General features: G+C 33.4%; 3 protein-coding genes and 1 non-coding gene across 5 annotated transcripts; 3 read left to right on the plus strand and 1 right to left on the minus strand.

Annotated features, from left to right (window-relative positions):
• The first annotated feature begins 14 nt into the window (after window positions 1–14).
• Window positions 15–86, plus strand: TRNAM-CAU (transfer RNA methionine (anticodon CAU)). Its single transcript has one exon. It is a non-coding gene; the product is annotated as a tRNA-Met (tRNA).
• A 591-nt stretch (window positions 87–677) lies between these two features.
• Window positions 678–5669, minus strand: LOC105962027 (Major facilitator superfamily protein). The gene is made up of 7 exons (XM_012986294.2): window positions 5240–5669; window positions 3980–4107; window positions 3383–3604; window positions 2248–2715; window positions 1616–1813; window positions 1233–1370; window positions 678–1145 (listed from the first exon to the last, which is right to left on the minus strand). The coding sequence occupies exons 1-7, from the start codon at window positions 5318–5320 to the stop codon at window positions 884–886; spliced, it is 1497 nt and encodes a 498-aa protein (XP_012841748.2). The 5' UTR covers window positions 5321–5669; the 3' UTR covers window positions 678–883.
• Window positions 5670–6891: 1222 nt separating this feature from the next.
• On the plus strand, window positions 6892–10384 carry LOC105961858 (Protein kinase superfamily protein). Its single transcript, XM_088822224.1, has 5 exons — window positions 6892–7565; window positions 7822–8003; window positions 8355–8544; window positions 8727–9118; window positions 9851–10384. The coding sequence occupies exons 1-5, from the start codon at window positions 7439–7441 to the stop codon at window positions 10136–10138; spliced, it is 1179 nt and encodes a 392-aa protein (XP_088678350.1). The 5' UTR covers window positions 6892–7438; the 3' UTR covers window positions 10139–10384.
• A 3456-nt stretch (window positions 10385–13840) lies between these two features.
• Window positions 13841–19735, plus strand: LOC105962025 (DNA polymerase I B, chloroplastic/mitochondrial). Of its 2 annotated transcripts, none has more exons than XM_088822223.1 (13): window positions 13841–14297; window positions 14602–14986; window positions 15091–15534; window positions 15627–15818; window positions 15908–16581; window positions 16982–17450; window positions 17711–17806; window positions 17886–17978; window positions 18072–18266; window positions 18696–18788; window positions 18897–19109; window positions 19223–19312; window positions 19418–19735. In XM_088822223.1, exons 1-13 carry the CDS (start codon window positions 14182–14184, stop codon window positions 19577–19579), a joined length of 3222 nt encoding a protein of 1073 aa, XP_088678349.1. In that variant the 5' UTR covers window positions 13841–14181; the 3' UTR covers window positions 19580–19735. The 2 variants fall into 2 exon arrangements, with proteins under 2 accessions (XP_088678349.1, XP_088678348.1); XM_088822222.1 differs by having other exon boundaries at window positions 13849–14297; window positions 15091–15538; window positions 15631–15818.
• Window positions 19736–19745: the final 10 nt, after the last annotated feature.

Consider the following 19745-nt stretch of genomic DNA (forward strand, 5'->3'; position numbering starts at 1 on the left):
GATTATCAACAAAAATCAGAGTGGCGCAGCGGAAGCGTGGTGGGCCCATAACCCACAGGTCCCAGGATCGAAACCTGGCTCTGATATTCACTTTATTTTTTGCTTTTTCCACACCTTTTTTATTACTATATCCACTCTACTTTTTGCTTTTTCCACACCTTTTTTTATTTGGAAATCACTTTTAAATAACGATTATTGTTTTTTATTTTATTTTTTTCAATTCATCATTAAATATAATTTGGATTTTATATGGCAAATTGATGTTATATGAACAAAACTTACATAATATATGTACAAAATACATCACAATTTGTATATTTATGGGTTAAATTGTATGAACCAATCAAATCAATTGTATTCACATTTTTTTATTCGATTTTTTTGAAAGTTAAAATTAGATTTTAATTTCGAAAATCAAAAATATGTAAATTCGACATTTCTCCAAATATTGAAAGAAGAAAAAAAAAACCGACGTAACTTGTTAGTTGTTACACATTCGATTTTGTTTTATCCAAAACCGACAGAATTCAAAAATTTCCCTCCAATTTCCACCTCTAGTTCGTATTTGTGTGCGCTCGGCACGTCTTTTTTTACATTTATAGTGCGAAATTGTCGAGCGAACTAATCATGGAGAAAAAAAAAATATAAAAATGAATTCAAATCGAAACAAATCAAGATCATGAAACAACATTCAATTTATCATTTCATTCTGAAGAATGACAAAAGTAAAATTCATACCGAATCCTCAACTCTGTATTAGAGAGGACAAAAAATATCATTCCAATAATACCCTTTCAATGTAAGTATAGATATTCCTAGTTTGATCTCTGTATCTATATTGGAGAACTCCAAGTTTCTTGTATCACCTAAATAACTCTAAATTCTACGCCGATATTCCGGTAGCTTCTTTCGGTATCAAAAACAGAAAAACAACCGGAATGTACGTGCACAGTACTTGAATAACAATTCCCAAGAAAAGATTGTCGAAATTCCCCGATGAAATATTAAGAACCGAAGCAAGCCCAGCACCTACAAACGAGCCCACAGTCGAACCAAAATTGTTTATAGACATAAACAGTGCAAATAAAGTCCCTTCAATGCCAGGTGGACAAAGTTGCCCTGATAATATAAGGAAAGGCATAAACCTGCAAAATAAACAAATAATTGAGATTTTAATAGTCGAGAATGATTCCATTTTATTTATTTATTTAAGCAAAATTGGTGTTACGTACTTGAATTGATTGACACCATCTGAAAGAGCTGATCCAAAGAGCACCATAACTTTATCGGGTATGCCTAGTGAAAGATTCGATCTTGAAACGAGAACTCCATCAAGAAGAGTCAAAAGGGACAATCCAATATGAGCAAACCTAAATAAATAATGTCGGCGCCCAGCAAATTAAAAGGACAGTTTTTAAAAAAAGTCGATTGAATTACGGGTATTAATATATATATATATATATATATATATATATATATATATATATATATATATATATATATATATATATATATATATATATGTGTATATATATATATATATATGTATATATATATATATATATATATATATATATATATATATATATATATATATATATAAGATGAAACTCACAAGAGAATTTTGCGTAATTTCATTCTCTTCAAGTAGCGATTGTAAACGAGGGTTCCAAGCATGAGGCCCAACCACCCGACAACACGTGTCGTCCCCAAAAAGGAAGCTTCCAATTTGAGAATTTCCGTCTGGTAATAAAACATCACTGTGGAGAGATTCGGAACAGTCACGTGTGCCAGAAAAAACCAAGTCATAGGCCTGGATTTCCCATAAAAAACAATCATTAGTTTACTCACACCACAAACAAGAAAGAACAAAAAAAACAAAAGTTAAATACATTTGTAGTTTCGAAATGAAGCATAAAATTGTGGTTAAACATGTATGTAAGTTGTAACCCTCCACTCACACGTCGTTTATTATTACCTGGCTTTTCCACTAGTTAATATAGATCACCTTGACAAATTCACAACTGGCAACTAATTGTATTCAAATCAGAACGTAATAATATTGCTCATGTCTTCTATAGCATTATAATTCAAGAAATAAGCAATTAACAATATTCTTATGCATGTATTTTGTTTGCGATAAACCAAAATCAAATATTGAGCAGTCAAAGGGAGACATGTCAACTGAAAGATCACTTCACTTTATACGTAAATATATTTTAAACGAACCCCATCAGAAATTTTTACCTCAAAATCATTGGCTGTCGAAAAGCTTTAAACAATGAATACGTGGCCATTTTGAAGGAACGAAGCCATCTTGTTGAAAAGGATCTCTCAACTTCATTAACCTGGGATTTAGTTACAGTTGTGGGCCCTTGTTCTTCACTTTTTTGGCTCTTCTTTCGCCTCAAGTTCTTGTTTTTAGAATTATCGGTAGAAATATTGTTCTTGCTCCTCAAAGCATCTTCAGGGGCATTTCTGCCATTTATTGAGAGGGAGCCTCCATTTGTTACAGGAGAAACTTCACTGCTAACAGAACTTTCCTCAACTAAACCACATGAAAGCAGCTGTATGGCTGGTAATACCGAAAAAAATAAAAATATTTGATCTATTCGTAAATTAGTAAGAGCATATCCCCCGATTAAACTCCCGAATATTCCTCCAAAAGCCATTGCCATCCAGGATATAGACTGAAGATCGCCAGCAAAAGAGGCCCTGTTCAAAAGTAATTTAATTTTAAGATAATTCGTGTTTGGAGAAGCTAAAAAACAAAAGACATATAAGCATAGGAATTTCAGTAGACTTCTTCACTGAACTAAATACACTAATGATACATTTTTTTCCGATTTGGGATATATACTTTAACGGAGCTAATACGGGCTATCAGCATGCCAAATAACAACCAATTAAAAAGATTAGTCTATATGACTGAATTATTCATCATTAGAGCAAACCAATACAAAAACTTGGGAATCTAGCAACAAAGATCAATTCCTTCGTAAAAAAAAAAGAAAAAGAAAAACAGATATAGTTTGTTTTAAAGCAAAGTCCAGACAAGTTCATTAGCCTGATATCATTCATTCTTCAGTATATTGGATTTTTGAATTTTAGCTGTATTTTTTAACTTCAACTGCAAAATCATCATTCGTAGAAGTCCTACAAATTATTTATCCACACTTTTGTCATATTTTCTATAACACAAATACTGGGAATGGACCATTTCCTGAATGGGATAGTTAACTAAAATAAGATCAGTAGTGTCATTCTCAACCACATATAATTTTCAACAATGACAAACATTACAGTTCAACATTCTCTAGTCGAGATTTAAAAAATTCAGTATAAAAAACATATGTGCATGCTCTATTGTGAAGATTTTTACCTCTCGAGTCTTACAGCCTCAGCTATCATGGCATCAATCACAACATCAGCCATAGCAGAGCCCAGATTTTGGACAGTCAAAAAAATCATGAAAGGCACGTTAGAGCTCCTCGAGGCTATATTGATGCTCAAGATAAGCCAAGGGAAAAGGGAAAGCAATGTTGCAATTACTAAGTAAGGAACTCTTTTTCGTCCTCGAATTGGCACGCAATCCGATAAGATTCTGCAAATAAAATAAGGCTTCCACATTATTTATGCCCAATAGAATAAATGGATCTTAATGATTAAATTGTAGGAGAAATGGAGAATGATAAAGCACTAATATATGAGAATCTGCTTATGCCAAGCTGTAGACAAAACGAATAACGGATTTATTATTTTAAACTGTAGTGATTTATGATTTTTCCAACCCTTGCTAAAGGGAAACAAAAACTTGAATGAGGCATAAACTCTTAGTAGATCGTGACATTGCTCTTCTTTTTCTTTTTCCTTTTCCGAGATTTCTCTAAGCAGATGAAAATTGGTGTATACCGAATAAAATAAACTTCATATTTGCATGGTAATAACTATCTCAATGGAAACATAGTTAGAAGAATACCCATATAGTGGTTTGATACTCCATGGGAAAAAGGCTACCGAGGTCACAAACTGAGATGCTGCGGGTGATAGATTTAGCTTGTCTTTTAGCTGGTATGAAACCGCAGTCCATACGAATGATCTGAAACCCTGGTCAAACAGAATCACGTAAGATCAAATGTAAAAATTTATAATCGACAGATAACTGCAGAGAAAACAAGAAAAAGCGCATTGTAAGCATCAAAAGAATGTAAAATCTTCAGAAGATGCTCGAGATGGTGAACATTGAAATTATTTACATTATCTCTTTATTCCATGTTACATCCAGAGGTGAAGTTCAGAACATTCGTTTTATCTTAGTCAAATGGATTTGCCCCCAATATTTTCTACCGTAAAGTTAACATAAGATAAACTTTTCCAAAAAAGTGGGGAATTTAGTTATGTGCAAGCAAAGTTTAACGACTACATTTCTCTGAAGAAAATTTGAGTATAGGCACCGTCGAGAAAGAGGTGACTGGATCGATGGAGAAAAATGTACTTCTAAAACATTTTGTTAAACTATATAGAGCTAATTGAACAAATATCTCCAATATATGTTGCATAGTAACTCTTGGACAGAGAAATGAAATAAAGCTTGACGGGGCACAATGCAAGGCAGTTAAACATTGTGAACCCCTTGAATCGAGCATGTATAATTGAAACCAGTCAACTTCAGTATACACAACTGTTAAAACCACCCATAATCATAAACTAGTCACCGATTCTTTTGCTTAGAGATCATAGCAAATAATCCACGAATCGAGCATGTATAATTGAAACCAGTCAACCTCAGTATACACGACTGTTAAAACCACCCATAATCATAAACTACTCACCGATTCTTTTGTTTAAAGATCACAGCAAATAATACACGAATCGAGCATGTATAATTGAAACCAGTCCTCAGTATACATAACATGACTGATAAAACCACCCATAATCATAAACTACTCACCGATTCTTTCGTTTAAAGATCATAGCAATAATCCACGAGCTAATGAAACTTAAGAGTATTCACCAAACTTATAAATGCAGAAGATAAATTTGAATTTCTACACACAGCAAAAAACCTGAATCGAATAAAAACCTCCCAGACATAAAATTGTACACAAATCCAAAACCCCCAAACGCCTAATCCCATCAACTTCACTTCAAACTCAACCAAAAGATCACATCAAACAAACAACCAAATAAATAAATCAAATAAGGAAATTCGAAAAGGGGAGTACAGAAATGGGGAAACCTGGGTGAAGTAAATCAAGCAAACCAGCCATAAAAACGACGCCCCAAACGCGATCCGCAATTGCTTCAACCACTGTATCATTTTTTCTCTTAATTGTGGATGGAGGGGGTGTGAAATTTTTCTTAGCGCCCCACCCACCCAAACGCCGGTTAATGCTTTTTATTCCGAATCTCAGTTCTGGATTCGGAATCGGAATAACTCTCGCTCTTCGATCTTCATATTCGTCTTCTTCGAATGTACGCAATCACAGACGAGATTAGGGCTTAGATAATTGGGGATTTTTTCGTATGAAATTTCTCCCTCTTCTTTTTTTTTTCTAGACTTGAAAAATAAAAAAATGTTTTAGTACCCCTTTGTTGACTATTTAATTTGAAGTGGGGCTTTTTGCAAAATGTTATTTTTCTTTTTCTTTTTTAAGTTTTATTTATTTATTTATTATTTTTTCTTTTTTTATAAAATTTTGAGTTTTAATTAATCTTTAAGGGCAACATGTATGCAGAAATTATTTGGGACCATTACATTAAACTCTTAGTTGTAGAATTTAATTCGGCTTAATCCCAGTTTACACCATTGAAATGTAGCATTTTGGTATTTTACACACTTGAAAAGCATTAATAGCATTTTGCACCCTCAAAATAGAATAAATTGTTCACAATACACTATATATTGAATGTTTAACACTTAATGAGGTAATTTCATTTTGTATTGGTATTTTATTTCCGGGATGAAATATTAACATATTAAAACATTTTTTCTTCTACCTCCGACATAAGTTCGAAAATACAAAATGCAAGAAGAAAAAGAGGAATCACAACAAATTACTGAAAAATAATATAATTTACTCCCAAAAAAAGAAAATTTCACTAAATTATTCTATTGATGAATCTTTTATTGTAATTAGCGAAAATATTTGGTACAGATATTCAGAAGAAAATATAATTTTCAAATAACTTGATAACAAAAAGCTGAAGAATCTTAGTTCTTTTTGTTTTTATGTAAAATGTATCTTTATATTTGCACTTTGTAGTTATTAAATTACCTCCATTAGCTTTAACAATTAATTCCTTGTGCATTATGCATAATATATTGTATTTTAAGGGTAAAAAATGATATTAATTTTTTTCAAGGGTGCAAAGTGCCAAAAGGTTATATTCAAGGGTGCAAAGTGTGATTAAACCAATTTAATTCAATGGTTATTTTTCGTTGAAATAAAGCAACGTTCGATTTTCAAGTAAAAGTAAGGGGTATTTCAGACTTTGTGACATGAATAGCTAACTACGTTACGTGTATGAAATATGAAAATAAGGACGTAGTGTGTACTTGTGAAGGGACTGATTTACAAACCAAACTATGCAGTAGGGACTTTATTGTAAATGTTCCAAATTCTTTATCTATTTTTATTTATTTATTATTTTTTTGGTATTTCATTTATAACACTACCATTAAACCATCTATTTAATCAGCTATTAAAAGAATGTTTGACTAAAATTTATTTTTAATTTACAATTATTTTTTTTTATTTCAAATAATTAAAATAAATAGAGAGTAAAACATGTAATTAAAAAGATTTTATAACTCTTTATTATCAAATTACAACTGTAGAAATTTATCATGTATATATATATATATATACACTGCTGTGGTTTTATTGTACAGATAGAATGCCATTGTTACTTGTTTCAATTTACAATTGATATATATACGTATATATCGTGTATGTATATCTATATATATCGAGATCCCGATAATCGATAATCATCGTCCAACCATAGAGCATTGTGCTATTGGTTGACATGATTTATGATCCATTTGTCCCCAAGGTGTTTGTTAAAATGCCCATATGCTAAATTTAGAACAATAAAAAAAAATCGACCTCGTCGAGATATATTTCGTAAAGAAAAAAAAAACACATTGATTTCGAAGGGAGGAAAAATCTACACATTGTAATAATCCTTTAGTTTCTTGAGAAACCAGACAAGAAGAAAAAAAACGGGGCTGGTTTTTTCCGGGACTAAGGATTTGATCTATCACCTCTTTTTGAGTTATTTTTTTTTTCATAGGCATAATTGTTTGTTAACGTATCCGTAACGAGATTTTGATGGTATTCGTGTATGTATACTTATTCCGTACGGGATTTTATTATATTCGGAAATGTTTGTGTTGATCGATCGATGTTGCGAGTAGGAGAAAAAATTAAGGATGTTGAGCTGTTTTTCGTGTTGTGTTCCGGAAGGGAAAGTCCATCAACGGTCGTTGAAGAAGAGCATTCAAGAATATAAACGAACAAAATCTTTGACCTCGTTCGCCAATTTATCCACTAAAACCGGTATATATATATATATATATATATATATATATATATATATATATATATATGTGTGTGTGTGTGTGTGTGTGTGTGTGTATATATGTATTACCCTCGATATTGGTTTCGTTTTCGTGTATATTTGTTTCATTTTATTTGAGGTTGTTATGAATTTTTTTTATTATGTCCGGGGAATACAAAAAATTCTACGGAGATTTTAATGCTTTTACGCGTTTTTTTTTTTCAAATATAGATTGATTGATTATTGAATGTGCAGATGGTAGCAAGAGAAGGTACATAGCCGAAGAAATCGAGAAACTCGGAAAGGGCAACATTTCTGCCGAAATTTTCACATACAAGGAGGTCTCAGCTGCAACTAACAACTTCAAACCCGAATCTTTGATAGGTGAAGGCGGATTCGGGAGGGTTTACAAAGGCCACCTCGACAGCAAAAACATCGTAAGAATTTCGATTATATTGCCCCTTTATTATATCAAATTGCTAAAAATCTCCCCGTGTTATAAAATACTAGCAAAACTCCCCCTTATAATGCATTTTTAAGCACACAACCCCCTGAAAAGTGAGTTTTTAGGGGGTATTTTGGTAAAAAAATTGAATCAAAGGGGGGGTTTTGCTAATAAAATAAGATGGAGAGTCTTTTAGCAATTAGAGAAATACAGGGGTGCTGAATGCAATAAATCTTCATTTTTTTTCCATTAATCTTTTCGTAAACTTAATCTCGTTTTCGGAGTTAATGAATTTCGTCTTCTTTTTTTTTTTTTTTTTTAATTCGATATTTTTTTCGATTAGGATGTTGCGGTGAAGCAGCTCGACAGAAACGGGTTCCAAGGGAACAAAGAATTCCTCGTCGAAGTTCTCGTTTTGAGCCTTCTTCACCACCCTAATCTTGTTAATTTAGTTGGCTACTGTGCTGAAGGCACTCAAAGAGTTCTTGTTTATGAGTACATGCAAAATGGTTCTTTGGAAGATCACCTCTTAAGTATGTATCTTTTTTTATTTTATATAAATACCCCCCTGTTATAAATATTAGCAAAAGAACCCCTACGATGCAATTCTTCTACCAAACTACCCCTAAAAACTCACCGTTTTAGGGGTTTCTGCTAATATTTATAACACGAGGAATTTTTAAGCAATTTGATGAATCTTTAATTTTATGTGCAGATATAAGTCCGGAGAGGAAGCCTCTCGATTGGAACACGAGGATGAAAATTGCCGAGGGGGCGGCGAGGGGGCTCGAATACCTGCACGAGACGGCTAATCCGCCGGTTATTTATCGCGATTTCAAGGCGTCGAATATACTTTTGGACGTGGATTTCAATCCTAGGCTATCGGATTTCGGGCTGGCCAAACTCGGGCCCGTCGGAGAAAAAACGCACATTTCGACGAGGGTGATGGGGACCTACGGGTATTGTGCACCGGAATATGCTTCCACCGGCCAGTTGAGCACGAAGTCGGATGTGTACAGCTTTGGGGTGGTATTTTTGGAGATAATCACGGGACGGAGAGTCATCGACACTTCGAGGCCGAGCGAAGAGCAAAACTTGATTACTTGGGTAAGTGCATGCAAGTTATATATATGCATGTATTGACGATTTTGTTTTTTATATATATTTCGTAGCATTATTACGGTATACAAATTAGATCGGAAGGCGAGTCTACCCTAGAAACACGGATGCCTTGTCAACTTTACGTAGGTCTAGAAATCGGATAATCAGATCGAAATTAGCATTTTCGAAAAAGAATCTCATTTTTTTGGAATTGAAAAACTAATTTCAATTTTGTTCCAAATAATTTTAAAAAATAGAAATAACACAAAAATGTTCCAAAATCGTGTTTTTTTTTTTCTAAAATCGAAATTGGCTGGAATTTAGAGCTTCCATTTTCTCGAGTTACTTATAAAATAAAATATATAATGATATTGATATTTAAGATGTAATTTTGAAGATAAAAAAAATTGAAGAACAAATCGGGATTTTATAAATATTTTCAAAATATTAGAATCGGGTCACAATTCGTAACCTAATATGTATTCCAATTTCGTTTCAAAAGAAATCGAAAAAAAATCAAAACTTTGAGATTCGTATTTGATCCAGCATAATTCGGAAACCTCGTTCCAATTTCCATCCCTAATTTGAAAAATTATTTTCTTTTAATATATCTACTAGAGATTTGTTATATTTCGAGTCAATGCAGTATTATTCTCCATTAGTGTAACATTTATTTGATTCGGCGCGCGAATATAAAATCCTGGCATTAGCAAAAAAAATTGTAATGACTATTGACAGGCGGAGCCGTTGTTCAAAGACAAGAAGAAGTTTCATCTAATGGCAGATCCATTGATGGAAGGGAACTACCCAGAGAAGGCATTGTATCAAGCTCTGGCAATAGCAGCTATGTGCCTTCAAGAAGAAGCCACCACTCGACCTTTGATAAGTGATGTCGTTACCGCTTTGGAATATTTATCCACCGGCAAATGCCAAACCGAAGAAGAAGACGAAGACGACGACGAAAACGAAAACGAAAACGAAAACGAAAACGAAAACGAAAACAAAAACAAAAACGAAGAAGAATAATAATGTATTTTTCTTCGGATGTATAAAAGATTTTTCTTTTTTTTTTTAATTTAAAGAAAAAAAAATGAAAATAGGAAATGCTACTCGTTTCTCTCTCTTTCTCTCTCTTCTCTCGTTCGACGAAAAGTTTGAATGTTTTTTTAAGACCAACTGTTTAATTTATAAGCTTGATTTTTTTTTCTTCAGGATTTTACTTTATTAGGATTTGTTTGTTACATTAATATAAATTGAATTAGAGATTCTAAAGATTATATTAGTGTATGTAATTGATGCTCCTAGTAAAAAAGAGAAAAAAAAAACCCTCTTAAATTAAGGAAAATAAGGTATATATATATTTAAGGCGAATTTGACCTAGCCCCTCAAATGCAAGTTTAAGTACAAATAGGCCCATAATTAATCTTTCAATTCAAATAGCCCCATGAAAACCCAAGTTCCCAAAATACCCCTGTTAATTCCATTTGAGAGAAGCCTAAATCAATAAAAGCACAATATGTAATTATTTTTACAGAGTGTTTGGCTAAATTTATTTTAAACATTTGATAAACTTTTACATCTGATAAGATATTTAAGGGTTGTTAAGTTGTACATCTTGTTTTTAAAATTAATTTTAAAGTATATGGATAAAGAGTTTATAAGTTATAAGCTATTTTATTAATTATAAGATCTTAAATAAAAATATAAGTATATGTACTTATTTTAAAAAAATCTTAAACTTCTCATCTCTGGCAACTTATTTTGTGATTTTAATATTTTTAAAAAAAAAATTACCAAACAATTAAGGTGGTGTTTATAAAAACTTTTAGAAATAGATTATGAGCTTTTTTCTGCACATAATTTGTTTTTAGGTGTTTGTAAAACAAGCTTCAGCTTTTACTTCTCATAAAGTAAAATGTTTTAAGCTATAATTTTAAAAACACTCATGTACTTAAGGTGTTTATTTTTTTTACTTGATTTTTCAGCTAATTTACAAACACTCTCAACTTTTAGAAATAAATACTTAATTCGGGAGAATTACACTTTTGGTCCCTCATGTTTGACCCGATTTCACTTTTGGTCCCCTTGTTTTAAAGTGAACAAAGTTCACCTCCAAGTTTCAATTTTAAACACTTTTGGTCCCCGCCGTTACATGTCCGTTAGCAAGTAACGGAAAACACTATTTTGGGGCGAAAATTAAGATTTTAATTTTTTTTGGGGCAGAAAAAATAATTAGAAATTTAAAATAGGCCACTTATAATTAAATTATTAATAATATAAGAATAATGAAATTTATTTAGTTAATTTCTTTTATATTATTAAAAAATAATAAGTAGTATAATGAAAACTAATATTAAGTATAATGCACAATAATTTATTTAGTTAATTTCTTTTTTATTATTAAAAATTAATTATAAGTAGTATAATGATAATAAGTATACTTATACATGACTTGTTTAGCTAATTTTTTTTTATTATTATTATAAGTAGTATAATTAAAAATACTATTAAGTATAATTAAAAACAACTTGTTTAGTTAATTTATTTTTTTTATTATTAAAAAAATAATTATAAGTATTACAATTATAATAATATTATAATTCTCACACATGAGGGACCAAAAGTGTAATTCTCACACTTAATTCCAGCTTAACTCATAATCATAGACTTTTACTTTTAAATAATCTTTTGCAAACACCACCTAAGATTGTTTTTAACAACTTATATATTTAGCTCTCTTCATTTTGATAGGGTATGTCATTTGTTTATTCCCAAAATTAATCTAATTAGAGGGGATAATTGTAATTTGGCATATAAGATAAGAGAGAATTCTGGTAATTTAGGTGCATCATAAGGGCTTGTTTGTAATTTACAAAACATACTAAGAAACTTCTAAACATTTTTCATATTCTGGACTGAATAATTATTACTGAAATGCCACTCCTGGTATTCTACCATAATTTCAGGGTTAAACAGAATAAAATAAATAATAATTAATAAAAGGGATTTTTATGCAAAAGTCCCCAACCAAGCATGTTTATTATTCTAGGTATAGGGGACATATCTCTTTCACCAATAAGCCCATCCCTTTAATATTTATTATAACTAAAGGAAACATTCATGTATATCCCAATATTACCCTCAATCATTTATACCCAATTCTTAATTGTAATCCAAATTAATCAATTTTGTCCATAAAAGTTCAATTTTGACCACAAAAATTCAATTTTGACTTTTTTTTGGAGTATAATTTAATATGCTCCAATTTCATCCTTAACTTAATTTAATCTCAATTTGACCCCAAATTTCACAAATTATTAAATTTTGACCCAAAATTTTTTTTTTTTCAAAAACTTTATTTTGCCGCCGGATTCCGGCGTTGACCGGCGGTCAACGCCGGTCTCCGGCGTTGACTTTTTAAACTTTTTTTTTTTTTTTTTTTTTTTTTTTTTTTCTTCCGGATTTTTTTTCCGGATTCCGGCGTTGACTTTTTTTTTTTTTTTTTTTTTCTTTTTTCTTTTTTTTTTCTTTTCTTTTCTTCCGGATTTTTTCGCCGGTTTCCGGCGGTCTCTTTCTTTAGTGTTTTTTTAAGTTTTTTTTTTTTTGTTTGGTTTGTTTTGTTTTTCCACGCCCGCCGCTACACGTTGACTGTAATTGTGCTGTCACTGACAGTAATTTAGCGTAATTATACTGTCAATGATAGTTAATTAACGTAATTGTACTGCCGTTGACATTACATTTATGTAATTGTGCTGCCGTTGACAGTAAATTAATGCAATATTATATTTTTTTATTTATTATTATTTTTTTTTATTTTTTTTGATTTGTTGACAAGTCAACGTAATTATATTACTGTCGTTGACAGTAAAATAACTGTAAACACAATAATATTACTGTCAACAACATCAATATTATTATTTTTTTGGGGTGTTTGTTTTGTTCGAGTTATTCACGAAGTAACGTAATAATATTACTGTCTACTATTGTAATATTACTGTTGCTATAGTAATATTACTGTCACTCACAGTAATATTAATTCTTTTGGTTTTTTTTATTTTGTTTACATTTGTTGAACGGACAACATAGTAATATTACTTTATTATACAATAATAATGAATTTTGTTGTGTTAATATTAATGTGCTAGAGATTAATATAGCAATATCAATGTGTTAAACTATAGTTTAGTTAATTTTACTGTGTTTAACAGTAATATAGTTAATATTACTGTCATTCACAGCAATATTGCTGTTTAAACGGAAAAAAAAGTTACAGAAAAAAAAAATAAAAAAATAAAAAAAAAATTAAAAAGTCAACGCCGGAGACCGGCGTTGACCGCCGGTCAAAGCCGGAATCCGGAAAAAAAATCCGGAAGGAAAAAAAAAAAAAAAATAAAAAAAAATAAAAAAAAAATTAAAAAGTCAACGCCGGAGACCGGCGTTGACCGCCGGTCAACGCCGGAATCCGGCGGGAAAAAAAAGTTTTTGAAAAAAAAAAAATTTGTGAAAAAAAAAAAGTTTTGGGTCAAAATTGAATAATTTGTGAAAGTTGGGGTCAAATTGAAGTTAAAGTAAGTTAAGGATGAAATTGGAGCATATTAAAGTAAGAGGGGTTATTTTAGTCCTTTACATAAATCTGGACCATGTGTGGACTTATTGGTAAAGGAGAATATTGTCTGGATCTCTTTATGAATAAGTTCCCACTGATGGGCTTATTTGTAATATGGCCTTAATAAAAAGCTAAATTCTTTTCCGCTTATGTTATGTGGTCTGCTCTTTGCCTTCCCTCTTCCATCACTCTCTCTCTCTCTCTCTAAACAGTCCCCACTTTCTCACTCTAGAAACTCGAAACGCATGTGACCACTGCGCCCCCCCGCCCCCCACCCACCCCTCCGCCACTCCTCCGCTCCCTGCCAAACAACCGATAAACCCCCCTGTAAAACCCCTCTTATTTACCAGCCGCCAATATTATTATTTTACCCTAAAAAAAATTCATCAAAACGGCAGCCTTTTGTACTACCATTGCCAACAGAGGAGCTAGCAACAAGCTGGGCAGAGTTGCAGCAGAGCTTATGGCTAAAATGGGGTTCTCTCCTCAGTCCACCCATTTCCGCCCGCCCTACTTCTGGTTCTGCCGCTCCTCCACTCAGTTTTCCCCATTTTCGACTAGCGGAAGAACCTTCTGCAGGTTCGTTCGCTTTCTTCTTCTTCTCAATTTCCACTGTTCTCTGTGTTTATTTTATGCTTTAATTGATGATTAATTCAATTGTGTGTGTGTGAATTTTATTATTATAGACCTGTTTGGATTATTGAGCATAAACCCTTAGGGTTTTTGAAATTTTGTATTTTGTTGATAAACATATGGGCTTTGGTGTGTGTGTGTGTGTGTGTCTATTTGTCTCGTATATATGAGGTCTTTTAGTTGCTTTTTTGAAGTTCGAAACGTCCATTATCGGCATTTTTGAGTTGCATCGATACTCTTTTTTTTGCAGGCTAGAAGATAGAGCCCCGCAGAGTGCAAACGTCGCAAATGGAGCTATCAATTCCGACTTACTTGCGTTGAACCAACGATCGAGATACAGCACGTTTCAGAATAACGAAAGGGAATTGCACAACCGACAGAGAAATAATTTCACATTTCCTCAGTTGGAAAAGCCATCTGTGCATAGGGAGGCGGAAAGGAGGGAAGATGCTAACGAAGCGTCTTTGTATGGAATATTCGGTCCGGGGCAAACTGTTGAAGACTGGGGTAAAGCTACCGAAGAATATAAAAGAAATAAGAGACTGTTTACTCACGGGAATAGCACTTCTGCTAACCTTAGAACAGTTCAAGATGAAGCCATTGCAGAAAAGGTCAACACTAATGGGAAAAAGATAGTACGAGATTCATCTTTAACACCGGCAAAGATTATTTCATTATACGAATTACTAATTTCAAAACATTCTGATCATGGGTTTTTTTTCTTCTTTTCTTTTGCCAGTATGAAGGAGGAGAAGGGAGTGGATTAAGCAGAAACGAGAGAGAATTTGCTGGAAATGTTGGACAGAATGGATATAACGTTTTCCATAGCCAAATGCCACTAGTTAAAGATAGATCTAACAGAGTTCCATACACAAACGGTGATGATAAAATCGCGTTGGAAAATAAGGGAGATCAAGATTCTATAAATGTCAAGGATAAGGTAGTTGTCAAAATAAAAACTGCTTCTAAATCCGGTTGTGCTAGTAAAAAAACTGTTTCATGCGACAATATTAGTGAACTTCCGAGCAAGAGAGTCGCTACTTCTGAAGTCACGGAACTTCACGAGAGGCTTAGTCAGATCTATGACAAGGTTCTTGTGGTCGATGACGTCACTGAAGCTAGGCGAGTAGTGAGTTTGCTCACCACAAAGTACAAAAACCTCATTCACGCATGCGATACAGAGGCATGTATTAATATGTTTATTCCCATGTTTTCCTTTTCAATTTTGGGCCAATTTCTTAGCTTTTCCATTTGTGAATTCTGATAATTGTATAGGTAGCAAACATTGATGTTAAAGAAGAAACACCGGTGGACCATGGAGAAATTACGTGTTTTAGTATATATTCTGGCTCGGAAGCTGATTTTGGCGAAGGCAAATCCTGTGTTTGGGTGGATATCCTCGATGGAGGCGGCAAAGATCTTCTTCAAGAGTTTGCTCCGTTTTTTGAAAACCCCTCCATTAAAAAAGTAAACGTTTTTTTTTTCTTCCTATTCTCCTTCACTTTCAAGATTCATCTATTAAGTCACTATGCTCAGCTTCCTTGTTTTTTTTTTAGGTGTGGCACAATTATAGCTTTGATAATCACGTGATAGAGAATTATGGGCTCAAATTATCCGGTTTCCATGCGGATACAATGCACATGGCTCGATTATGGAATTCCGCCAGGCGGACAGAGGGTGGGTACTCTCTAGAAGCACTAACAGGTGATTCGAACGTCATGTCAGATGCTAAGAGAGGCCCCGGCGAAAAGGTGATTGGAAAAGTATCGATGAAGAACATATTCGGCAAGAAAAAAATCAAGAAAGACGGAAAGGAAGGGAAATTAATCACAATCCCTCCCGTCGAAGAGCTGCAAAGGGTCGAGAAAAAATTATGGGTTTGCTACTCCGCTTTGGATTCTATAAGCACATTGGGTCTTTACGAGAGTTTGGAGAAGAAGCTCTTGAAAACACCTTGGAGTGTTGATGGAAATTTTAAAGGGTCGATGTTCGATAATTACCAGAGATATTTACGCCCGTTTGGTGAGCTTCTTGTGAAATTGGAGACTGAGGGAATGCTTGTTGACCGTTCGTACCTCGCTGGGATTGAAAAGGTGGCTAAAGCAGAGCAGCAAATTGCTGCCGATAGGTTTCGTAAGTGGGCTTCCAAGTATTGCCCCGATGCGAAATACATGAATGTGGGGAGTGATACACAGTTACGCCAGATATTTTTTGGTGGTATACAGAACAGGTAAGCTTTCGGCATTTTTTAATGAAGCAATCCAAGTTATTTAATTAGGGCCTCTATGGAGTGCACTAGCAGTTGTCACGAGGGTTTTGGTGGGAAATTCATTGCTTGTAGCTTCATTGTTGTTTGTGAGGAAAGGAGAATGTCAGTTATCGAGTACTCAGTAAATTATTTATCTAAGTGGGATATGATTGAGCTAGTCTTAAGTATTTCAAGAAAATCATGAACAACTAATTATCTTTGGTGATGAAATCGAGACTTTAATTAAGGAGGTAAAAGAAGTTTTCATCTGCACCTTTTTTCATGCATAATTAGTACATTTCAGCCAAGAAGAAGTTCTATAATTTTTTTTTTCTCGTATACGTTTGCATGTACTTTATTCTTTTTTATATCTTATTTACAGCAAGGACCCCAGTGAGTTTCTTCCAGTGGAGAAGGATTTCAAAATTCCTAACACGGAAAACATAATCGAAGAAGGCAAAAAGAACCCCACAAAATATCGTAAAATCGTACTTCGTAAGCCTGATGGTGTTCACATCGAGGCCGATAAGTTCACCGCCAGTGGTTGGCCTTCAGTTGGTGGAGATGTTTTAAAAAGTCTTGCGGGGAAAGTTTCTGCCGACTTTGAATTCTTGGATGAAGACAATAATGATGATGAAGAACTGTCTGAAAATGCGACTGAGAAATCATTACAGGACAATGGAGCACCATCATTGTCCACAAGTGTAGCCACCGACACGTCAGCTTATGGAGCGGCTTATGCCGCCTTTGGCGGTGGACAGGTGGGAGCTGAGGCGTGTCATGCTATTGCTGCTTTGTGTGAAGTTTGCTCGATCGACTCTCTCATATCGAACTTCATTATGCCTTTACAGGTTATTTGCTGCTATGCTTACCACATGATTAAATTTTTGATTAATTGCGCGAAAAATATATGTGTGTATATATGTGCAATGATTGATTCAAGATTCAATTACTTTTTTCCGTCCCCTTCCTTATTTTATTTGGAGCCCTGAAGTTGAAATTTATCATTCTCCGACTTTGAATTATTTAAGAACACAGATCTTGTAATTAGGACTAAGAAAAGGGACAATTTTCCATTATTTTTAACCTTAATTCTCGATGTCTAATTCAGGGAAACCATATATCAGGTAAGAACGGAAGAATACATTGTTCGTTGAATATCAATACAGAAACTGGTCGATTATCTGCAAGAAGACCTAATTTACAGGTTTACCCCAATCTTATTTTTCCACAATTATAGGTATATATTTTATTTTTTATTCAAACTTGCAATTCTTAAAATCCAGAACCAACCCGCATTAGAGAAGGACCGTTACAAGATTCGTCAGGCTTTTATAGCTGCACCCGGCAACTCTTTGATAGTTGCTGATTACGGACAGGTAATTTAAAAAACCATAATTTTTTTTTTAATTCTTTTTTTGTGTTATTATTATTATTAATTTTTTTTTAATGAAATGCGTTTTGGCAATCAGTTAGAACTTAGAATTCTTGCCCACCTGGCAAACTGTAAGAGCATGTTGAATGCTTTTATAGCTGGTGGAGATTTCCACTCGAGAACTGCAATGAATATGTATCCGCACATTCGCGAAGCTGTCGATCGGAAAGATGTGCTTCTTGAGTGGCATCCTCGATTCGACGGTGATAAACCTCCCGCTCCTTTGCTTAAGGTTCGATCTTCAATCCCTTTTTTAATATTTGTTCATCGTGGAAAAAAAATCCCAATTTCTGATTTTTCCCCAAAAAAAAAAGTTTGGACTGGAATTGAATATATATATATATATATATATATATGAGATTCCGATTTTCGATCCGAATTTTAATTCTGGAAGTTCCATTTTTTCGGGAAATTACACTTAGGATATCAGTATTATTATGTATTTTGCATTTTAGGCGACTAAAAAGTTGGAAGTTCTTGAGTTCCGCCGATTTCGATCCAAAAAATTCCGATTTTGGAACACATATTTTTCCTTAACAATTTCTGCCGATCCGATCCATCCAATTTATTTCTTCTAGAAGCACCCCTTGCTTCATGATGTAGTGCTTCTATACTTCTAATAACGACCATCTTTGTTACTTATTTTAATAAAAAAAATCAGGATGCTTTTGCTTCTGAAAGAAGGAAAGCGAAGATGCTTAACTTTTCGATCGCATACGGAAAAACTACAGTGGGACTCGCCCGAGACTGGAAGGTACACCATAGCTCCTTTTTTCCTTTTTTTTTTTTTCAAATTTTCCAATTGCAGTACAGATATTTTGAAAAATTTGTGCAATCGTTTATTTGTTCTGCACTTTTTCAGGTTTCTCGTGAGGAAGCTCAGCAAACAGTTAATCTATGGTACAGCGACAGACAAGAAGTGCTTTCTTGGCAAGAAGAACGTAAGAAAGAAGCTCGCAAATATGGCCGTGTTTACACTTTGCTAGGACGGGCCCGCCACTTCCCGTCTCTAAAGAACGCCAGCTCAGCGCATAGAAATCACATAGAACGTGCTGCCATCAATACCCCTGTGCAGGTCCTCTTTTTTGTGCCTATTTTGCCCTTCTTGAAGTTTCTTTTTATTTTTTTTATTATTATTATTATCATGCTGACATAGTTTTTAACTTGAAAAAAATTAAAATTTTGCAGGGAAGTGCTGCAGATGTTGCTATGTGCGCTATGTTGCAAATATCAAGAAATGCTCGTCTGAAGGAATTAGGATGGAGACTTTTATTACAGGTAAAAAAAAAAAAACCGAAGAAAGTTGTAAAGCAGTAGTCAGATATATATATATATAGTTTCTGCTTATATATTCTATACCAAGCTAATTTTTGACCTAAACAGGTTCACGATGAAGTGATTCTAGAAGGTCCAACAGAATCGGGCGAAGAGGCCAAGGATATAGTGGTCGATTGCATGTCAAAGCCTTTCGATGGAGAAAATTTCCTTAGAGTTGGTTTGTCTGTTGATGCAAAATGTGCTCAAAATTGGTATTCTGCCAAGTAAATAATATCTTTTTTTTTTCTTTTTTCTTCGAGTCGATTTTAGTTCATCTTTTTCCGATTTTGGGGTGGTTTGAAAATTTTGTAATCTTTGTTTGTGGAGAGATTGTAAGATCTTTTTGCTGTGTATAATTAATTAGTTGATGCTCTTGTTGTGCTATTACTGAAAT

This window comes from Erythranthe guttata, chromosome 8 (genome assembly GCF_056151865.1).
Source record: "Erythranthe guttata isolate IM_541 chromosome 8, IM_541, whole genome shotgun sequence".
NCBI classification, from domain to species: domain Eukaryota; kingdom Viridiplantae; phylum Streptophyta; class Magnoliopsida; order Lamiales; family Phrymaceae; genus Erythranthe; species Erythranthe guttata.